General features: G+C 44.9%; 1 protein-coding gene across 2 annotated transcripts in view; it reads right to left on the bottom strand.

Annotated features, from left to right (window-relative positions):
• Polr1a (polymerase (RNA) I polypeptide A) overlaps nt 1-23743 on the bottom strand; it is a 70383-nt gene that overhangs the window by 22250 nt on the left and 24390 nt on the right. For both annotated transcript variants that reach the window (NM_009088.3, XM_006505804.2), the window contains 8 exons: nt 20636-20890; nt 15648-15839; nt 8687-8836; nt 7663-7846; nt 6524-6606; nt 6265-6423; nt 4102-4200; nt 2341-2493 (listed from right to left, as the gene is read on the bottom strand). In NM_009088.3, coding sequence (NP_033114.3) covers nt 2341-2493; nt 4102-4200; nt 6265-6423; nt 6524-6606; nt 7663-7846; nt 8687-8836; nt 15648-15839; nt 20636-20890 — 1275 coding nt within the window. The remainder of the gene's footprint in view (nt 1-2340; nt 2494-4101; nt 4201-6264; nt 6424-6523; nt 6607-7662; nt 7847-8686; nt 8837-15647; nt 15840-20635; nt 20891-23743) is intronic.

Below are 23743 nucleotides of genomic sequence, written 5' to 3'. Positions count from 1 at the left end.
TCTTTGGCACTCTTTACACTTAATTTTTTAAATATTGATGCTCATGGCCATACTGCGGCTGAACGTCATTGTTCAGAGCCAGATAGGCCCAATGAGATGGTTAAATGGAAAAATGTCCTTGATAATAAATGGTATGGCCCGGATCCTATCTTGATAAGATCCAGGGGAGCTATCTGTGTTTTCCCACAGAATGAAGACAACCCATTTTGGGTACCAGAAAGACTCACCCGAAAAATCCAGACTGACCAAGGGAATACTAATGTCCCTCGTCTTGGTGATGTCCAGGGCGTCAATAATAAAGAGAGAGCAGCGTTGGGGGATAATGTCGACATTTCCACTCCCAATGACGGTGATGTATAATGCTCAAGTATTCTCCTGCTTTTTTACCACTAACTAGGAACTGGGTTTGGCCTTAATTCAGACAGCCTTGGCTCTGTCTGGACAGGTCCAGATGACTGACACCATTAACACTTTGTCAGCCTCAGTGACTACAGTCATAGATGAACAGGCCTCAGCTAATGTCAAGATACAGAGAGGTCTCATGCTGGTTAATCAACTCATAGATCTTGTCCAGATACAACTAGATGTATTATGACAAATAACTCAGCAGGGATGTGAACAAAAGTTTCCGGGATTGTGTGTTATTTCCATTCAGTATGTTAAATTTACTAGGGCAGCTAATTTGTCAAAAAGTCTTTTTCAGTATATGTTACAGAATTGGATGGCTGAATTTAAACAGATCCTTCGGGAATTGAGACTTCAGGTCAACTCCACGCGCTTGGACCTGTCCCTGACCAAAGGATTACCCAATTGGATCTCCTCAGCATTTTCTTTCTTTAAAAAATGGGTGGGATTAATATTATTTGGAGATACACTTTGCTGTGGATTAGTGTTGCTTCTTTGATTGGTCTGTAAGCTTAAGGCCTAAACTAGGAGAGACAAGGTGGTTATTGCCCAGGCGCTTGCAGGACTAGAACATGGAGCTCCCCCTGATATATGGTTATCTATGCTTAGGCAATAGGTCGCTGGCCACTCAGCTCTTATATCCCATGAGGCTAGACTCATTGCACGGGATAGAGTGAGTGTGCTTCAGCAGCCCGAGAGAGTTGCAAGGCTAAGCACTGCAATGGAAAGGCTCTGCGGCATATATGAGCCTATTCTAGGGAGACATGTCATCTTTCATGAAGGTTCAGTGTCCTAGTTCCCTTCCCCCAGGCAAAACGACACGGGAGCAGGTCAGGGTTGCTCTGGGTAAAAGCCTGTAAGCCTAAGAGCTAATCCTGTACATGGCTCCTTTACCTACACACTGGGGATTTGACCTCTATCTCCACTCTCATTAATATGGGTGGCCTATTTGCTCTTATTAAAAGAAAAAGGGGGAGATGTTGGGAGCCGCCCCCACATTCGCCGTTACAAGATGGCGCTGACATCCTGTGTTCTAAGTGGTAAACAAATAATCTGCGCATGTGCCAAGGGTATCTTATGACTACTTGTGCTCTGCCTTCCCCGTGACGTCAACTCGGCCGATGGGCTGCAGCCAATCAAGGAGTGACACGTCCGAGGCGAAGGAGAATGCTCCTTAAGAGGGACGGGGTTTTCGTTCTCTCTCTCTCTTGCTTCGCTCTCTGGCTTCTCTCTCTTGCTTCGCTCTCTTGCTTCTTGCTCTCTTTTCCTGAAGATGTAAGAATAAAGCTTTGCCGCAGAAGATTCTGGTCTGTGGTGTTCTTCCTGGCCGGTCGTGAGAACGCGTCTAATAACATATACTTGCTACAGATGCCCCACTATGATGGAGTGAGGGGAGACAACAGAAAATGGGGACCTCATGAAATCAATCTTTACCACGCTCCTTTCAGTGACATAAGCACCTTAGTGACTGATACTCCCACTTTTGGCTGCTTCCGAAGCAGCTAAGAACTGGTTTAGAGAGGCTACGTTACAGAAAGGGTGAGACCAAGATCTATCTTGTCTTTTCATGTTTTTCTTTCTTTCTTTCTTTCTTTCTTTCTTTCTTTCTTTCTTTCTTTTTTTTTTTTTTGAGGCATGAGGACTTGCTACGCAGCTTTGGATGGAGTCAAACATGACAATTCTCTCTTGAGCAAGTACTGGGATTACAGCATGAGCCAACACAACAGGCTCAATCTTTTCATTTTACTACTAACATGATCACATGCCTACTGTAAGCACTTTGCTGGCCCTAGTATCACAGTGGGCATCTCCATGTGGTCTGGCAGGTATGCCTTTAACGTTTTCTACTTGGTTGTTCTTGTACTATTACTAATGAGGCCACAAGTCACCACTACTAGGCATAGAGCTGAGGGAAAATGCCAAAAATATACATACAGGAGGCCTGATACCGGTAAGAAACCTTCCAGTGACAAAGCCACCAGCCCTGGGGGTGAACTCGTAAGGCTCAAAGCAGGGCAGTGACTTGCCAGACGCCATCAGTGGGGGTCTCCGACCTTCCAATTCAATTTGGCCCAGCAGGCAAGAGATCTGGGAAAACAAAACACAAACGACACACAAGGTTTGAGTGCTGAGTGACACTCTGTCCAAGCAGGACTTCCAGCTTTCCCTCAGGGAAAGCATTTGGAAATGGTGTCAGACCTGAAGGCCAACCTAGATGCTTATACAAGCCAAAGAAGAACATTCCAAGGAAAAGTTGGCTCTGGCTTTCCCCCCCTCCCACTTGAGGACAGGCGATGCCTAGAAAAGAAACTGTGACTTAGAGTCACCATGGTATACCTGGGAGTGCCTTGAAGTTTGTCCTGCTTGGGCTTGTTTTTGTTTGTTTGTTTGTTTGTTTGTTTTAAATAACTTTACATAAGCTAGAATTATCTGGGAAGAGGAACTTCAGTTGAGAGAATGTTTCTATCAGGCTGCTTGGAAGTAGGCCTGTAGTGCATTTTCTTTGTTAATGGTTAATGTGGGTGGGCCAGCTTATTGGGGGCAGTGCCACCCCTGGCAGGTGGCCCTGAGTTGTAATAAAAGGAAGCAATGCTCCTCCATGGCTTCTGCTCCAGGTCCTGCCTTGAGTTTCTGTTCTGAGTTCCCTTAGTCATGGAGTTGTAAGAGGAAATCAATTCCTCCTCAAGCTCTCGGTGCTAATCCCAACAATAAAAACTCTAAGAAAGGGTTCCAATGGGGATATGGATGGAGTCCAGAGGGGACAATAATCCCAGAGCCAGAGAGAAGTCAGCCCACTCATCTGCTCAGCCTCTCGTCCACACTGTCTTGGCACTCACCTAAGGATGGTGCATACTCTCTAAGAGACCCCCAAGGACTGAAAACAACAACAACAACCACCCCACATCAAAACAGACACTAAGATCTGTGAAAATGTCTCCATAGCACCAAGGAACTCTGGGACAATAATGAGACTCAAGAGGTAAATGATCCTTAGAACAATGCTTACAGTGTAAATGAAAGCAGTAGTCATACAACATTGTAAGATTCTGTGTGGTGTGTGTGTGTGTGTGTGTGTGTGTGTGTGTGTGTGTGTTTGAATTCATGTGTGTAATTGTGAAGGCCAGTGGTTGACACTAGGTATTTCCTTAATCTCTCTTCACCTTCATGTTTTGAAACAGGGTCTTTCACTGAACCTGAAACTCATCATTTTGGTTAGCATGGCTGACCAGCATGACCTTTGGGGATCTGCCTACCCCACCCACAAGGGGACTACATCAACTGCCATGCCCAGCTTTTTGCGTGGATTCTGGAGCCCTGAGCGCAGGTCCTTGGGCTTGTGAAGCAAGCACTTCAGTGATTGAGGCATCTCCTTATTTCAACATCAAGGTTTTCACTGAAACTCTACATAGACGGATGATGTGCAGATATAACATGCATATATAAACAGACCAATGCCTGTTGTTATAATACACCTCATATGGTATGTAATCTAATTGCATACTTCCATCAGCTCTGTCTGAGTCCTGACAGTGGTTAGCACCTGCACTGACTACTATATGCTTCAGGGCTTTCTAGTCTTGTTAGTTATATTTTACATGGACTGGAGATGTTTTAAAAGCAGAAATAAACCTGAAAGCTGACTCCTGACATCAGCCCACCCCTCCGGCAAACTGGCTGAGCTACTTTTGTTCATACTTGCATCGTGTTCACGGTTGACCCTTTGGCTCCTGACTGCACCATCATCTGCAGGTTGTTTTCGGGGAACTGTCTGTGCAAGCCAAGAGGCATACATGCCTGTGGATTAAATCAACACATTGGTCAGCGACTTCATCTTTTTTGAAATCCCACATTCAGAAGGTAAAACTATGACACAAAACCAATAAAGCCAGAGAGAAGAGTGAACTGCATTTAAGACAAAGGAAAGCCTTATCTGGATTATCCTTTCACTAAAGCCTATAGATGTGTCCTGCCTCTGCCACACTCACAGGAGCCCCAGGTTCCATTCACTGGTCAAACCTCACCAAATAAGGAAACATAAATGGCTGGGAAGCAGGGGAGGGTTGGGGGTGGGGAGCTGGCAAATGCAACTGGGAGGCTCTAGATATGGTTTGAATAAGAATAGCCCAGAGACTCATCACCATGGAGTGACACTATCTTAAAGGATCAGAGGATCCTTGTTAGAGGAAATGTGTCACTGGAGGTTTCAAAAGCCTCTGCCTATGGATCAGGATGTAGAACTCTCAGCTACATCTCCAGTACCATGACTCCTGCGTGCCACCATGCTCCCTGTCATGACAACGGACTAACCACTGAAAATGTAAGCAAGCCCACAATTATATGCTTTCCTTTATAAGAGCTGCCTTACATGTCATGGTGTCTCTTCACAGCAATAGAACAGTGACTAGATAAGACACTGATAAGAATAAAATCTGGGCTGGAAAGATAGTTCAGTGGTTAAGAGCACTGGCTGTTATTCCAGAGGACTCAGGTTCAGTTCCCAGCACCTATACGGCAGTTCACAGCTGCTTGTAACTCCAGTTCCAGGGGATCTGACACTTTCACACAGAACATGTCGGCAAAACATCAATGAATATAAAATAAGATAATAAAAAAATGTAAACAAAGAATAAAATCTAAGGTACGGTACTAATGAATCAGCACAGGAAAGCACCATTTGCTTCCCCAAAGAGCCAGCATTTTACCAATGTCCACACTCACCAGCACAACACCAAGCACTGGGTTGGGAGCCTTGCCTCAGCAAAAAGCCAGCAGAAGTGAGGAAGCCCACAGGGAGATCCTGGGGGACAATGACATGGGTTCTGAATCTGTTTCAGCCTTTGTCTGGAGATCTAGACACCCAACTCTGCACAGGAGCGGCAGAGCCTGGGCAGGAAGTGAGCCACGGGACAAGAATCTATTCTAAGATGTGCTGTCAGCTCTGGAGGGCAAGGCTCCTGCTTTCCCAGGCAGTGCTAAGGCTCCTCTGAATAAAACTTTCTTTTTGGGGGGGGGGTTTCGAGACAGGGTTTCTCTGTATAGCCCTGGCTGTCCTGGAACTCACTCTGCAGACCAGGCTGGCCTCGAACTCAGAAATCCGCCTGCCTCTGCCTCCTGAGTGCTGGGATTAAAGGCGTGCACCACCACGCCCGGCTTGAATACAACTTTCTACTGAGGAGAGCTGTTCTCTAGGCCACCAACTGAACATCAGGGAGAGGATCCACAGACAGACTGATGCTGAGTAGTAGCCTCGTTCTTGCTTTGCTCAGGACAGACTCCTGGCTGGTGGCTCCTCCAAACCACAAGACGGGGAGTCCAGGCTCTGGAGCACAGGGAGAGCACATGTGACCTTGACCCATGCAGAGTCCCATCTCCTCCAGGACTGCCAGAGGAGGGGCTCAGCATCCTCACACGCCTGCTTCTCGGTGAGAACAACTCAGTGCCCAGGCACACGACTTCCTTAAGGTCACACAGCAAGGACCAAGTACAACAGGAGGCCAGGCATTCCCTTGGTGCTGCTGCACAAGCATCAGAGACTTCTGCCTTTCATTCTGTACATCTACCTACAGTGGAGTGGTTCTACAGGCAGGCTTCTTTCTTCAGCCCCTTTAATGCAGCAACTTCAAAGGAAACACATTTAGAAATGCTGCTCAAAGCGTTCCTCTTTTGCATGAAACCAAGGCCTTCCCAGACTCTGTGTGAGCTCTTCACAAAGACGGATTCTACCTACCCAACTTCAAACTTCACCTAGTTGGGCTGATCTAAAAGGCTCAGGGTGAGAATCAAATGTAATTAAAAGCAAACCAACAGAAATCAGCATTCAAAAAGATGGGGATTTGTGCACTGTATGGCCAGGCTAACCTTGTTAATCTCATTGCTGTAATGGTTCACTTCCTCCTTGAACTTCATATCAATCATGTTAAAATCCCTCTGGTCTTTGCTCAGATGGGCATCCTGCCATTTCCCTTGGATTTCATCACATGATGCAGTTTCTGGCAGGCTCAATGCAGCCTTGACAGCCTAGAACGAAGAAAGGAACAGGAAGCTCTAGCCAAAGGAGGGCGTGGTTTTATTCTGTAAGGTGGACAGCAGACCACAGCCTCCCAGTCCTCCTCTTTACCTGGGGTCCACACTGGGTAGATTCTTCAATGATACGCTGTCTCACCACATCTGCATTTGGCTTAACCAAAATGTCTTCTACACCTGCAAAGTCAAACAGAGAAGATCAACAGGGCCCAGGCCTAATGTTGCACTGGCTAGTAAACTTGGTGATGCTTTGACCCAAAGTTGAGAGCTACAGGTAAGAGAAACTCTGGAACAGCTATATTAACACTAATGAATGCTCATGGAGGCCTAAACACTACAACTTCTCTTTCGTAAGTGATACAATTAGGGCTCAAAACTGAGATACACAGAAGAAAGCCGAGGCTTAAGTTTCAAACTTCTGCTTTTTAGCCAGAAGCTCTGCTGGCTACATCCAATAAATATATGTGGGATGAAATGGCTAGAGATTTTGGCTGTTCAGCAGTAGAAGAGAGGCTGACAGTGAGTATCCCAGGAACCCGATCTACAGCTGTATGCATGCATGCAAGCACGCATCCACGTCAAGTACAGTAATTTCTTTTCAACCCAACAATGTTTTGTTTCTACACAAGAATGCCAGACTTAAGAGATCTGAGTGGGAAGGCAACAACTGACTGTTTAAGAGCAAGAGCAAACATCTGGAAGTCCCATTACAGTAGCTGGAAATCTGAGGCTTCTGAAGACTCTATGCAAGCAGGAAGAGGAGGAGATGATTCCTTTCCGTGGAAGCCAAAAGCATAAAAGCAGACCCTGCATGAGGTCGCATCCAGGCCATCCCTGTAATGATGATCTCTGCCAATTAGGCAGCCCTCCCCCAAACTCTCCTCCCTCCTAGCATGGCCTTGCTTGCTCTGTCAACCCTTGGCACATAGGTCACCAGTGCACTGAACCATTCCTGTCTGTGCCCTGGGCTAGAAGAGCTTCAAGCACGGCTGTTGGTTAGGTCTGGCTTTCACTTGTGAGTTGGGTGCAGGAGTTTATGCTATCATAACGAGTGGGTTGAAGGGACAGAACGGGGATGGGAGGGTTGCTTTGCACTGCTGGAGGGAAAGGAGCACTGGCTGTGCAAAGTCAGTGGATAGCACTGATGGCAAGAGCCTAAACATCGACCAAGAAAACTGCCTAGGTGCCATCCTGTAAGGTGAACAGAGCCAGGGCCACAAGCAGGGTACTTACCCAAGGTGAAACCTCTATAGAGCTGGAGGTAGGCAGTGAAGAGGCGGGCTAGGCAGGTGAGAACCCTGCCGCTGGTCTCACCCCCATAGATCTCATAGCAGCAGTGGACCAGGCCGTAGGCAGAGCTCCCATAGTGTGCCTTGTCCAGCACTCCGCAGAGCAGCTCTCCTTCCCTGATGATCACCTGTGTAGGGAAGGGTCACCAAAGCCGGGCTGCAGGGGTCATCTCTTATAGGAGCTACCCATATAAGCCAAGTACTATTTAGTTTTATTGTTTATGTCCCTTTACTGTGACCTGCCTCAAATCCTTCAGGGAAAGTAGAAGGGAATATATGAAACTAATACACACTTTAGATGGGGGAGACAAATACACACTGGCTAAGTTTTTAACTGCACACAGTAAGTGGATGATCTATACAGGGAAAAACAGTGGCTGCTCCAGGTCTGCATAGGGCATCTGACACAGGGTGGGGGTGGGGTTCACTGGTAGAGTTCATGCTAAGCGTTCAGGGGATCCTGGGTTCAATAACCAACACCCCATGAATAGAAAGAGGGAAGAGGGAGGTAGAGGAGAGCAGGCCCTGTTAAAAATACAGCCAGCAGCAGACCTGAGATGCTCGCTTACCACGAGCACGCAGAGGCCTTGGTAGTCTTTGGTGGGAGTGTGCTCTCACAGGGGTGAAGTAATGGAGGGTGACCACATTGGCCTCCTCTAAGCCTGGTTCTGAATGTCTGGAGGTGGGAATGAGAACCTCACAGCATTTGGCTAAGTCACATCTCTCAGGGGTCTTGAAGGACAGAGCAAGTTCTGTGCTGTAAACACTGAGGTATCAGCACCAGCTTTAGGAAGCCTTCCCAAATCAGCAGGCGTTTCATATGAGAGCCAGAGGGCAGAGGGCAGCCCCGACCACATCGGAAAGACAACTTGTCTTCTGAGGCACAGCATCAGTTTTTGAACTTGTTTTTTCAAGTTCATCTGCCTACCTCCAGGAACAGAGATTCACTTTAGAAAGGGCAGCCATACCTGGGACTCACACATGGAGTCCGGGTCAAAGTCAGGGATAGGCCGTGGCTTTTCCTTCACCCAGGCTTTGCTGCCAATTTTTGCCTTTCCAGATAAGTTCAGGGGGGCGTAGTCCTCTGGAATTATGTTTATGAGGAGGGTCGACACAACCTGGGAAAAAGAAGGACAATATGCTGGAAGGGGAAGGATTGTCACCTCAGGATGCAGTCTCTCATGCTCTCAAGGCACAGTAAGGCAAACAGGTCCTCTGATAGACAAGTCCCCCCCAAATACACTAACATACATGAAAGCATCATTGTTGAAGGATATCTGATCACACAGTGAACCCCAAGATTGTGTTATTCACTAACATTCTAGTTGTGGTGTGACTCAGTCCTTAGCACACACCTTTCATCCCTCTGGCTGGAATACAGACACAACCTCAGCACACACCTTTAATCCTAACAATGAAGGTAAAGTTAGTTTGTAGAAGGAAGAACTCATTTTTGAAAGTGATGTCTAATTGAGAAGCAAAGCGATGAAAGATTGGCAGAACAGATGCCTAACTCTCACACAGAGAGGAAAGAGAGGCATTGTAAGAGGGAAGCAGGACAGAGGGGAGGAGGAGGAGGGGGCAAGGGGGAGGAGGAGGAGGAGGAAGAGGAGGAGGAGGAGGAGGTACTTTTACTGGAAGCTTTACTGAGACATGTTGAAGAGAGGCCAAGCTAGACCCAGGTGAAAACAGAATGAGCCAGAAAATTAGAACATATTGCCAAAGTCAGTATGAGACCAAGCAGAGCAACTAGGGGAAAACACTTTATCCTAAAGTGAGCAATCTCTATGACTTGCATTCAATTTCTGAATAGGTCAAAGGAAGGAGAGGAAAAATAGAAATTGCTTTGGGGTTAAAGCAAATATCAGATAATGTGGTAAAATAACAAAAATGAAGACTTCACAAAGCTGAGAGAAGCTGAGAGAGATGGTGAGGCTTCTAAGCCTCCCTACCTGCCTGGAGGGAAAGCTGAGACACACTCTTCAGTCATCCTCAAGTAGGGGACAATCACTACCAAGTTTAATGACTTCCTACCTGCACAGAGCTTGTATTCTCGAGGCAAAGACATTAAAACTACCTAAGGCGCTCAGCTCCCCACGGGAGGCCTAAGCATCTGAGAGAGACCCGGAGTGAGACATCAGGGATGGGGTGCCTGGTATTGGTCACGCACTGAGGAGCACTGAGGGACCCAGCATTGCTTGTTCACAGCCTGCAGACAAGATGCATCCACTCCCTGGCAATTATCTACCCTGTGTTTACTATGAGGCAGGCACTGGGGAGAGAATAGTGCTCCTTGGAGCCTCGATTCCTCGAGGATCCTGCTTTGGAGGAAACAGATCAAGGAAAAGTAAGAGCAGAGTGTACGAGGGCACGGCTGTTTTAGTAAGATGGCCATGGAAGGCCTCAGCCAGCCAGGGCAGTCAGACAAGATCATGCATTTTAGGGCAAGGGACTGAAGGGTGAGTGGAAAGGCTTAGCTGAATGGAAGGAAAGTATCTGACGACTATACCCAAATGCCCTGACCAGCCCAGGACATGAATAGGAATGTATCTCTTATAGTTGTGGGGGCAGACTCAGAGTCTGGGGAGCACCATGCTTTCTAGCTCATAAATGAAGACTTCTTACTCTGTCTTGACTTTGCGGATGGAGTACTTAGAAGACTCACAAGGGCATTGCTCCCATGACCTAAACATTTCCCAAAAGCCTCATTCTGCAATACTATCTTGGGGGGCGGCGGCGAGTGAGGATTATAACATGAATCCTGGGAAAACAAGTATTTACACAAAAGATTGATCTGACTTAACTCCTGACAGTACCGTTTACTTTAAATACATTCCAGGTCTCCATGCTGAACACAGCCTTAAATGAACGCCTTAAAGAACAGGTGTCACACTGATAAAAGACTGATAAGCCCATAACCTGACACCAAGCTTTTACAGAGCTAAGTGCCACAGGTAAATTGATGTAACTAGAATTAATGTTAGTACTGAAAGGTCAGGGTGTCTTTCCTGAGTCAACCAGAAGGGCTATCATCAGCAAACAGTAGTTGAAAGAAGGCCTGGAGAGGCGCACACTCTCTCAAGCAGGGGCTCTGCAGAGGGAGGCGGTGTCCCGAGGACAATGGGCCGGCCTGGGAAGAGTTGCCAAGTACATTCCTCCAGAGAGCGAGCAGTGCTGGGACAAATGGACAGGTATTACAGGTTCTGGGGCTGGAGAGGTGGCTCAGTGGTTGAGAACACTTGCCCCTCTTAAAAGGGAACCTGGGCTCAATTTGCAGCACCTACAAGGCAGCTAACTGCCCGTTAACTCCCGTTCTAGGGGATGTGATGCCCTCTTCTGGCCCCCGAAAGCACTGCTTACATGTGGTATACAGATACACATGCAAGCAAAATACCTGTGTACATAAGAGTAAGAAATAAAAATAAAGAAGGCAGGTAACACTGCTTTCAGAGCAGACGATGATTACAGGGCTCATCCTCCCCACAGCTCAGCCCAGCCACAGAAGGTATCATGAGGGTAAAGTAGCTTTATGCTAATCTGCATTAATCTTTAAAAACAATTTAAAGCAAATGGATTTCTTTACAAGTTTCAAAATGTAAATATCCTTGGATAACAATTTCCAGAAACTGATATAAAATACATCCCCATGAAAATATCCTAGAGTATAAAGAAACAGATACTGACTATAGCACTAGTTAAAATAATAATAAAAGAATACCAATTAAAAATTTAAACACCTATTAAGAGGTAGGTATTAAATAGAGGGATACTTAAATCAACTAGGGGATACTCATATCACTGAGCTCGACAATACAGAGGCTGAAGAGACAGAGGCAGCTCTACACATACAGACTCAGTACCCGCTCGCCCGTATCATCAAGGGTGCTGAATTTAAGTTACAAAGCAATCAAAGAAAAGTTTGGGTCTGCAAACTAGGCAACGGAAACACTTAAGTAAACTTGTCATATGTGAAGTATGTTAAAAAGCAGACTTGTCTAGAACCAGGGAAAAGAGAAACGAAACGCTCACATATATAACAATTATGGAAAACACGAAATTTCCCCAAACACACTAGAAGCAGAACTCCCATGTAAATCAGACATGCCACATGGCACACACCCACGGAAAGGGAAGGTGCAGAATCAAGCTAGCCGTTCATCTATAACGAAACAGCCAAGACCAGGTGGTGGCATACACAGGGGAACACTACTCAGACATTAAACACAATGGAACCTTATTTGTACAAGAGCTGAGCCTGGGAGATAGCACATGTTACTACAATATACTCACACCCCAGGAAGCAGATAGCATATGTTCTAAAGTTGACTTCAGAGAAGCACAAAGTAGAAAAGAGGCTATGAGTAGCTGAGAAGGGGCTGCAGAGAGGGTGGTTAACAGGTACAAGGGGGCGGCTTGAGTAACTCTCACGCTCCACAGAGCTGCAGGATACCTGGATGCCAATAACTGTACATTCAAGACAGCTGCTACAGAGGACTTAGCAAGCTCCCATCATGAAGAAATAGTTAACACTTAAGGTAGCAGACATTTCAGCTATCCATATCTGATCATTAAACATTGCATTCACAAATGGAAATGCCACACTGTGCCCCTGAACCATAATTATGTATAAATAGTAGAGTGACAACTGAAAGGAGTGGGCGGTTGAATACAACATAAAACAAGTATCCAGTAAAAACTGGATTAAGAAAAGGACTGATAAACAAACCTCCCTGTGAAGGATGTGGGAGCTCACTCACAGCCTCCTCAACTAAACAAAAGTGGAGAGGTGCATGCTTCAGGTTCCAGATGTCTGCAGAAGGGGTGATTTTAAATACATGTTGAAAACTGAATGTCAAGTTGGGTGTGGTGGTGTATGCCTATAATCCAGGCACTTGGAAGGCTGAGGCAGGACTGACAAGTTTAAAGCCAGCCTGGACTACATAGCAGGATACAAAAATAGGGGGGATGGGAGTGGGTGCAAAGAGATGGCTCAGTGGTTAGGATCACAGGCTGCTGCTCTTCCAGAGCATCCAGGCTTGGTTCCTGGCACCTACAGGGGGCTATTAACTCTAAGTAACTTCAGTTCCTGGGGTCTGACACCATCTTCTGGCCTCTAAAGGCACCAGACATGCACAAGATTTACAGACATACATGCAGATGAAATGCTCATATACAAAAACTAAATATAAATGAGGATTTTTAAAAACTGTACAACTTAATCACGGTTCAGTTCTGAGCAGCCCTGAGGACACTATAGTATGACCCCACTCTTATTTATTTCTGGTAAGATTATATGTGTATATTGAGAACGGACATGGTGAAGAAGGGAATTTTTTCTTTTATGTTTTTGTATTTCTGTTGGGCAACTAATTTTTTTCTTTTCTTTTTTTTCTAATTATTACTTCTATTTTTGTATTATTTCTACAGTGAAAAATAATGTGAAATTTATTAAGGACAAATACAAAGACTGCACTTTTACATAATCATAAAAAAATAGAAAAGTTAATAAATCATTTATAAAAACAATCTAGAGTGAAATCTAGAGTGAACGAGAGAGCTTTTGGTCAGGGTGCTGCTGGGCAAGGACAGTGAGGAGAAGCAGATTTACCACATCCCGAGCCAGAAGAGGCAGACAGACAGACAAACGGGGAGGACATTGAGAAGGAGAGAACGCCCTAAGAGACCAAGATCCCACAATCTGTTTAAAAGGTACTTGGGAAAATTGACCATGTAATTGGTCACAAAACAGGCCTCAACAGATACAAGAGTGAAAAAATCCCATGCACCCTATCAGATCACCATGGACTAAGGCTGGTCTTAAATACCAACAAAAACAACGGAAAACACACATTCACATGAAAGCTGAACAACGCTCTACTCAATGATAACTTGGTCAAGGAAGAAATATGAAAAAAATGAAAGGTTTTTTAGAATTTAATGAAAATGAAGACACATCGTACCAAAACTTATGGGACACAATGAAAGCAGTGTTAAGAGGAAAACTCATAGCTCTGAGTGCCCCCAAAAAGAAACTGGAGAGCTTACACTAGCAGCTTGACAGCACACCTGGAAGCTCTCGAACAAAAAGAAGCAAAGACAGGGCTGAAATCAAATAGAAACAAAAAGAACTATATAAAGAATAAACAAAACCAGGAGCTGGTTTTTTGAGAAAATAACAAGATAGACAAGCACTTAGCCAGACTAACCAGAGGACACAGAGACAGTATCCAAGTTAATAAAATCAGTATTGAAAAGGGAGACATAACAACAAAATATATCTTAAAATAATTATTGTTTGTTGAACATTAACAGTTGAAAATATTAAAATCATGTTCTACAAACAAAACAGAACAAAACAAAACAAAAAAACAAAAACAAAAACAAAAACAAAAAAAGTACTTGGAAGCCGGCAAGATGGCTGTAGGGAAAAGCATTTGCTGTGTAAACCTGACAACCAGGCATACATGAGTGCCATAGCACCTGTGCAGAAACACACACACACACACACACACACACACACACACACACACACACACACAGAGTCAACATTTAGTTGTGGTGACTCTTCATTGTAACCTTGCTGGGATTTAGAATCACTGTGGAAACAACTCTGGGTGTGTCTCTGAGGGTATTCCTAGGACAGTTTAACTGAGGAGAGTCATCCCTGGATGTGGGACTGTCCCAGTCTAAGTGAAAGTGAGCTGAGCGGCAGTGTTAGGTCCCTGTCTCTCTGCTTCATGACTGTGCATGCAATGCGGCCTCCAGCCTCCTCGAGTTCCTGTCATGTCAGGTATATCATCACAGCGGTGAGAAAGGTAACATCCATTCTAAACAAAATATTAGCAAGCCCAGTTCAACGGCTGTAATAGTTTAAATATGAACCATTCTTTCAAAAGCTCTCATGTTGAAGGCTCTGTCTCTGAAGGGGCTCCTAAAAGGTAGTTGGATCTTGAGAGTGCTAACACCATCGGTGGGCTAAGCCACTGACGAGTTTACCTAACTGGCTATTATAGTAGAAGGTGTATGCCTCTGGACCATGCCTCTGAAGGGTCTATCTCTTTCTTCCATGCTTCTTGGTTCTCTTTCTGTCTCCTGTCCTCGTGGAGTCCCTCTGTTCTACCACATGCTCCCTACCAGAATGATCTGACTCACCACACAAAGGTCCAGAAGCAACAGTCAAGTGGCCAAAATGGCAAGCTCTGAACCTCTCATGTACAGTAAGCTCTCCCTCACATAAAGTACTTTGTTACAGTGACCTTTATAAAACAATTAAAACTTAACAACTAAAACTAGTCAAATCACAGGCTCACAGACTAGAGAGAATTACAGAATTGGAGGAGAGGCTGCAGAGACTAATTCAAACCCACTTTTTATAGATAAAGAGACAAGACTTTTGAAGCTGAATTTGGTGGTTCAGGCAACAGTAGAAGAATATACTGTAGTGTACTCCATTACTTGATTTCCATGGATACTATTATATGGTTACTTCAGGCACTAATAAAATCCTGGGTTTGAATTCCAATTCGGTCTCTAATAACCTTGAATGTGTAATTTAACATTAAGTTTGCAATTATCACCTAAAGAGAGAAGGTTGAATTTAAGCACTAAGAAAACAAGTTTAAAGAACTCAGAAAAGCCCTTAGTATTTCCCACTGAAACTTATTATTAGAGGTGTAACACCATTGCCATTAGCACTGTATTTGAATCAAGTTAGACACCAAGTTATGTTAGAGTCAATAAACAGAAGCCGTGCAACCTGTTCTTAGTAGATACACCTTTGAGTTTTCTACCCAAAAGAAAAATCACATTATTTCATGATTAGAGATTTTTCTGTCTCTGGTCTAGGATCTCTTAGAACAGTTTTGAAACTGTTATATAAGAGTTTTATTTCCTTTTAAATTATACACTGGCTGCGATTCTCCCAATTACCTGTTTTCCTGTCCACAGTGGGAAGGGCTTCAGGATGGCGGGAGGAAAGAGCTTCACGCGTCCCACTTTGTCTGTGAGCCCTCGGTACACCAGTTCCATGTACTGTTCCCGGGTGAAAAAGCATCCCCGAATGGTCATGTTTGCACCTGAAACCATGTGATCTTGGATCAGTCCTGCCAATGGCTGGCCATCCTGCAAATCAAAAGGACAAGAAGAGAATAAAGACAAATTTAAAGTCAAATTCATTCATTTCTAACCATCTGCTTGGAGGCCACTCTACCAAGAGCTTTCGGATAAAGCCCAAACTCTCGGCTCCACACCCTCACTTAGAAACAGACCACCTCACAAACCACAGGACCGGAGTTACTACTGGCCTCAACATTTGCCAACTGCCTTCTGTCTTACGGCAAATGTGTTTCAAACTCATCCAGTTCCACAGGCCTTCTTTATTTAATCACATCTGGTTCTAGTTACTCGGCAGATTTTTGGCATTTGTGTCTACGTTTGGTCAAGCTGCTGTCAGTTGTGTTCTTGGTTTTACAGTTTGGTTTTATGCTTTTGTGTTTGTCACACATTTCTGGCCTTGTACTTCTGTAAATCATTCATCCATCTAACAAGTATTTCCTGAGAGCCTACTGTGTGCATTAGGCAGATCATTAGCCTGCTCAGGAGAAGCCGGCGAGGAAACAATGCTGAGATGAACATACACAGGACTACAACATGTTTTAAATGTCGCGGAAGAGAAGGGCAGGATGGCACAGTGGAGACTGTGGAGGGGAGATCACGCTGCATCTGAGAGTGGCAGGAGGGGCGCTTGCACTGCATCGGAGAGCAGCAGTGCAGATGAAACCTTAGTGATGATGGGCTCAGGCAGGACCAGGGGAAGGCCTTGGTGCCGTTTGACTACATTGGGAAGGGATGCCCTTCACTAGTGTGTTTTCCAACCACACCATGTGCTTTAGGGTGAGTTCTAATGAAGGTATTACCCACCTAAGGCCAAAACATGGGCTTTTATAAAAATCCCAAGTTCAGTGGCCACACTAATTTCATTTGACGTTTTCACAGCCTTTGTAATCCCTATTCTCCTGGACCGTATCTGTCAGGTCTGTGTTCATGGCAACACAGGCAAATCAAAGTAAAAATAGCTACACTCATTGACATTCTGTAAGTAGTTTCTTAAAATGTTCCCATGTTTACAGGAATCTGAGATAAAATCGAGAATGGAGCTCAAAGAGCATTATCTTCTGACTGCCACATTACGGCCATGGTTCATAACGAGGGGCTTAGGACCTCACATCACAGTTGTTGGAAGAGCCAGAATATAAACATTCTTGTCAAATGGTCCAAACACAGTAATGACGGTGTATGAAGTCTCACAGAGTCGTTAGAGATGGGCTGAAAAGTGCCTTAAAAGTAAGGCAGGAGCAGGTGGCACATTGGCCTTTTTAATGAAGGCTTCAAGTTACTAATATAAATAAGAAAAGATTATCTTCCCAAGTAACACTGAGTAAATCAACCACACTGTGGGGCAGGCCCCATGTCCAGGAGTAGCTGTCAATACAAAACAGACCCCATGTGTGTGTGTGTGCTTGTTTTGCTTTTGTATATTTTGTGTTATTAGTTTTGATCTTTATTCCAGTTTTTGTTTTGTTTGAGAGAAAGAACATGATGAAAAAATATTGTATGAAAAAAGTTAAATAAAAAGTTAACCTAATATAAAAACAAAAAATCTTCACATCTTATTCCAAAAATGATCTTTTTTTTTCTTGGAGGAGAAACCTAAGCCAAGATTATACATTTGGTCTATTCCAGTCTCTGGGAGCAGGTACTACAGAATTTCCACCCTTCAAGGAGTGCCCTTACACAGCCTAGCACATTAAAGTCAGTATCTCTGCGCAGAGAATAATGTGCTTTGTGCCTTGTAATTTTCTAGCTATGTAGAAGTCAGAAAACCACATCTTAAGTTTCATCAAGAACTTTCCACAGTTTTGGCCCTTAGTGAGCACAGGAAAACAGAAGGAGGATATTGTTCAAGGAAATAAATGAAAAATTCAGTTGATTCCTTAAAATAAAAAATAAAAAAGGTAAAAGTTCATCAAAAGATGGCCTAGTCGGCCATCACTGGAAAGAGAGGCCCATTGGACTTGCAAACTTTATATGCCCCAGTACAGGGCAACACCAGGGCCAAAAAGGGGGAGTGGGTGGGCAGGGGAGTGGGGGTGGGTGGATATGGGGGACTTTTGGTATAGCATTGGAAATGTAAATGAGTTAAATACCTAATAAAAAATGGAAAAAAAAAAAAAAAGGTAAAAGTTCTAATCATCTCAGATTTTAATTAAGAGAACAACACAAACTCTACTCAGTACATAGTATGACCACAGGGAAAGGCACTTTAAAAGTGAGACACAAACCAAAGGAGAAATGAGCAAACTCCCGTCTACGGAGGCTGGGTCCAAGGAGAAAAATGACCAACAGAGAGAAAAGGAAAGAACAAAAGTCCCTTCCTGGTTAGCCTCAGTACTCCCTGACAGCTTAGTACACTGTACCAAGGATGCTGGATTTGACAATCACCAGTAAAATAAGGATTTGCCTTTTGGCACTTAAGATTAAGTAAAATTGACCAGAATCTTAACTTTTGACATGGTGTCATGTTCTGCCACAAGCCCCACCCAGGCCCAGGTCTAGCCCTACCATCAAGTGTGGCTAAGGACTCTGAGGTTTGAGTCTTGGTCTCATCACTGGCTGACAACTTACTTTCTTAGTGTTTCTTGCCTGTAAATGGCACCTATTTCTAAGGCCACTGTGAAGAGTATGCATGAAAATGTTTACAAACTGCTGGGGGAGGGATGATGGAACTGCCTGGTCAGTATATGATGGCTTCAGATCACTACCACTGGTGTTGTTATTACTATTTTCACTTTGTTATTACATGAAAAGATAAAGAATCAATTTTCACATTAGCCAATTATGTTTTCTAATTTTCAAATGGTCTAGTGGGCTCAGAACTCCTTCTGTCTTTCTGGTAACCAATGGCCTACTAATGTGGGCAGAAAAAGCGAAGTTAAGTACAAACTGGCACCAGGTAAAGCCACAGTGATACACCAGAGTGGGTGGGAGAGAAGATCGAAGGAGCAGACTGTGCTGGGCACTGCTGGGTGGCTTCTCGAATGCCCTGGGACCGTGCTGTCCCTCTCTTGAGCACAGTCAACACCACAAGGACCTGGAAGCTGCTTTTCCTCCCTCCTACTTCAGTGACCTTAGGCAAGTTTCATTCCTCGAGTGTGAAGTGCAGACATTAGCAGTACTTAGCTCTGAGGTTTGTGAGCAGGGTGAAATGAGAAGCCGCCAAAGCGCTCTGCAGTGCCTGGCATGGAAAACACGCGTGGGAAATGGTACCTGTGTTTTCCATCACTATTTCTAGTCTCTTCAGATCCCACCACATTCCAAAGGAATGCTCTAAATCACTGGCAAGAAACTGTCCAGTCTGAGGAGGGCGCAGTCCTTTGAACAGGTAAGGAAGATTACGCTCAGCCTCACTCTGGCTTTCTTTGCTCTGTTCCTCCCATAAGCACTCACTAGCTCAGACTCCTGAAATATAAGTAAACATGTCAGCTGGCCAAGGGGAAGAGCGGGACGTATATTCTTCCCGTATGTCACTTACAGCTCTGACTACATGAGGTTGCCCGAGGAACAACCTTGGAAAGAAACAGGGGGATTCAAAGAGACATCTTCGTGAACTGCAGGGGGATCTTGTCTGGACCCCTGGGATTAAGTTGCCTCTTAAAATTTAGGCTTGGAGATAGGGGAAGTGAGATCAATAGAGCAGGAAAGAGAGACAGGATACCCGAAAAAGCCGTAAGGAATCACACTATTTTTTTATTTATCTAAAATTACACGATACATTTAAGCCTATATGTATGCACACATACATATATAACTTAAATGAAGTTACCCTGCTTGGGCTGACAATGCTCCCCCCATATGCCATAGCTTATTTAGCAAAAAGCAGGCATGAAAAACTCCCTTCTGAGTTGTTTGTCATGGGAGGCCAAGAGACCATCCCTCAAATATAAACCACAGATGCTGTTCCTGACTGCCTCCCAAAGGTTGAATTAAAGTCCCTATTGCTAAGGCATCCTGCACTTCAGGCATAGGGCCTAGATCTGACCCAAAAGCCTCCTCCCTGATGACTAGTGTTCACAGAAGGAGTTCTGCAAACTGCCAGGGAGGGAAGCAACCAACAGGCTACTCAGCTTTAATGCCTATGACCGACCACAGTGACCCACACAGCAAGTTATCTGTGAGGTGCAATAGTGGCACTCGTGTCCTGGCAGTAACTCACAGCCCACTCAAGAGAAGGGAGATCACATCTGGTACTAGACACCTAGCTAACTACCTGGGAGTACTGCACCCACGGCAAAACCACTGCTGATGAGTCATTAAATTAGCTAATTCTTAATGGTATTCTAAATACTTATCCATATACCCTTTCACCCCTCATCAAAGAAAACCACAACTGGACAAAATAAAGAGAACCCAGCCCCAACTGATATATCTGTGTGTGTGTCTGTGCGCACGCGAGTGTGTGTAACAATAATAATAACTAAATAAAACTAACCAACCAAACGAAAAAACTCCCAGATTTAGGATCCTCATAGCTAAAGGATCAGTCTTCTGTGGGTCTTCGTATCATGCATGCTAAAGCTTGCCAGATCAGCAAGTTAGAGAATGCAGCAAGTTTGGAACTAAATGCTATTATTCAACTACCGAATCTGGTTCTCTAGAATGGCTGCCCCAGGTTTTCTTCTAACATTTAAAGTCACAACAAGACAAAAATGTTTCTCTGATTTTAGACATTAAGAGCTGAAAAACCTAGCACCTCCTATTCCACACACTCTTGTCCTAGAGCTACCCACCAGCCAGGTCCAGCTCGGTACGCCAAGTCATGCTGGTGATGAGTAAGGCACAGTCTCAAGGGTCAGACTTACCTTGGGAACAAGATACTGCTGATCAGTGCAGGCCAGGACATAGGCTTCAGCTCGGCCCAACTCACTCTGGGGGAAGTGGGCGTTCATCTCATCTCCATCAAAGTCAGCATTGTAGGCCTTGCAGTTGGCATAGTGAAGGCGTAGGACTTTTTCTTCAGGCAGAATGCGGGCACGGTGGGCCTGGATGGAGGGTCTGTGCAAGGTAGGCTGTCGGTTCAGGAGGAGGATGTCCCCATTTTTCACATGCCGGCACACCTGGGGCAGAATGAAGGGCAGGTGAGTGAGTACCCGTGGGGACTTTGAGGGGTCAGTGATCCTCCAAGGGCTTACCACACTTCACTTGGGTGAGCTCTGTACGCCTCGTGTTCTAGTTAACTAAATAATCTAGAAAAAAAGCTCTAGAAACTTTGAGAAATACTTGCCAGCCCTCTGCTCTTGGCCTTTCACAGCTCTGATCCCACTTCTAGGCACAGAGGCATAAGGAGCAGACATGGCCAACCACAGGTGCCTGTGTAGTAAGCACTACCCTCAGAATACCCAGCCTTCCAGAGCTCTGGGCTCCCCTCTCAGAGTTAACAAAGAAACAGATACAATTCCAAGACTGCATGTTTCCAGGGATTTGAAAGAACTTGGCAGGCTTCTCAAATCCCCCCAAGGTCATACGAATTCCACAGCTTAGAATTAGCCCAGCTTCTCCCAGAATAGCCAGGACTGGAAGACAAGGCTTTTGAATCTCAGTTCAGTGACCCTGGAAAACATACCGTACTTCAAAAATTCAAAACAAGTATAAAAATTAAAGACTGCCATAATCTTGGCGGATACAATCTGAAAATACGTCCCCCGCCCCCCATGACATTTAAAACATTTCCTCTTAGCTGTTCAGAAGGAAAAAAGATGTAAGCAAAATGCCAAGGTTAGCAAAAAGAATGTATGTTTATGCAGCCCAGCTTACAATGGCAGAAAAGTAGAACTATTCTAACTGTCCCACAGAAATGGCAGTGAATTCCAGTGTATACACATTACAGAATGCTACAGTGATTATAGAGGTTAGGTTAGGTCAATGCCAGTCTCAGTGTGATGCTAAAAGAACCAACAAAATCAAAATCCCAGTAAGGAAGCAGGATGCAACGACTGGAAATCAACTACATCTAGGGCAGCTGCACATAGGAAAAGGCGTGTGGGTACTCACTGCTAGGCCTCTGGGGTGTGGACTTAAAAGAAAAGGCGTTGAGGCACTGAGTAACACATCTTAACCGCCCCAGATCTTAGTATTGTTCATATTAAAACACATATTACTTCTGCATAAACATTTTAGTAAATACTGTCTTGTTGTGTTGTCAAAGTTGGTCTCAAACTTATGATCCTCCTGCCTCTGCCAGCCAGAGATGACTCGGTGGGTAAAGGCACTTTCTACCAAGCCTGACACCTGACTTTGATCGCTGGGACCCACGTGACAGAAGGAGAGAACACATGATGGAAGGAGGAGACAAGTGTCTCTGAATTCCACACACATGCCTTGGCATGTGGATCCCTGACTTCTTCCCAAATAAAGAAATGCAGTAAGAAAGCAAAATAAAACAAAACAAAAAACTGCATAAGTCGTATGCTCATTGATGGGCGAAAACCAGAAGATACAAATTTTAAAGAATAAAAAGAGCACAAGAAATTTTCCCTTTTACAAGAAATTTTCCCTTTTAAGACAAACACTGATCCCACTTTGCCCTTTTAAACCCAGCCTGTCGGCTCCTTTGACAGAACAGCTTTTCCTCAAAGCTGACGTTACACACCACAAGGACATATTAAAAAAAACAAAAAAACCCAAAAAAACCCAAAAACAACAAAAACTGCATAAAGGTAAGGGGCCCAGAGGATATGGACCCAGAGGTAATCACCTCTCTTTCTAGTCCCATCTGTGTCACAGAGTTAAGAAGCAGGAGGAAACAGGTCTTGAAGCCTTCTGTGGCCCACCTGTGAGGGCACACTGGGAAGCTGACCAGGGTAAGCCTGTCAGCTGGGCTGTGAAGACATGCCCCCCTCCCCCCACAGTCCTTGTCAGTTCTCCTCAAAGTTCCCTTGGCTGGAGCAGGGTAGCAGCCCTAAGATAAGCAGTCTGTATTTTGGCTGCCTGAGGAATTCCAACCTTCCTGCCCCCACAGGCGAGTCCTGCATGTTTCCAAGGAGACCTGAACTCTGAGGAGTCCTCTGAGCAGCTGCCCAGGGCACTGGCTGCTCTGTGCGTCACACAGCCTGAGGTTTTCTTTCCTCAGTGTCTCAAGGGAAAAGTTGCCCAGATCTGTGGCTCAGTCCCAAGAGCCCAGGTTGGGCCTAGAATCTGAGACTAGTGAATCCATTGTAAGCAAATTCACTGCAGCTGGGAAGAGATGTAGGCCAGTCTGCCAGGCACTTGCCAATCCAAACAGAAATCTCCCCTTGCCAACCCAAACCCAAGGCCTTTCCTTTCTCTTGTCACTAAATAAATACTGTGGTGAAAATTAGTGTGCCCCAGTGCCCGGGTTAAGAGTTTGCAGGGGCAGGCGTGGGGCCAGAGGCTGCTCAGGCAGCCAGGCAGAGAAACAAGCCTAGGTTATCCTGAACACTTCCTTCTTGTTGAGCCTCAGGGGAAAGGGCAGTGGTTACCCCCATCACAGAGAAACTACAATAACCTTTCTGCCAACCCTTCCCCCCGACCTAACCTGTAAGTTCATCTTTAGTTTCCTTCCCGTTCACCTCTCCCAGCCCTTAGAAGTGCATGCATGCCTATGTCAAAGCGTCCTCTATGTACATAACATTATTGACAATGTGACATTCTGAGTCCTAGGACCTGATGGAAGGACCCCTTGTGTTTTCTGTCTTTGCACAGGAATGGGGAACTCAAACAGAGAGATGGGTGCATACATAGGGATGCACCATGTGGTGAGAGCAAGAAGCAAGGGTAGGATGAGGGAGGGTACACTACGTGTGCTGGGGAACACACGCTTTTCAGGAGTAGTAAAATACGGTCTGCAGCCTGGCTACCTGGTTTTGTAAATATTTTTGGATGCACATCCATTTGTCTACACTGGCTTTCACACTATATAGTAAGAGCTCAAGACCAATTAAGGCTGAAAT

Source organism: Mus musculus, chromosome 6 (assembly GCF_000001635.26).
Source record: "Mus musculus strain C57BL/6J chromosome 6, GRCm38.p6 C57BL/6J".
NCBI lineage: Eukaryota > Metazoa > Chordata > Mammalia > Rodentia > Muridae > Mus > Mus musculus.
Note: the sequence above shows the minus strand (reverse complement) of the source record. Positions and strands in the feature narration are given on the sequence as shown.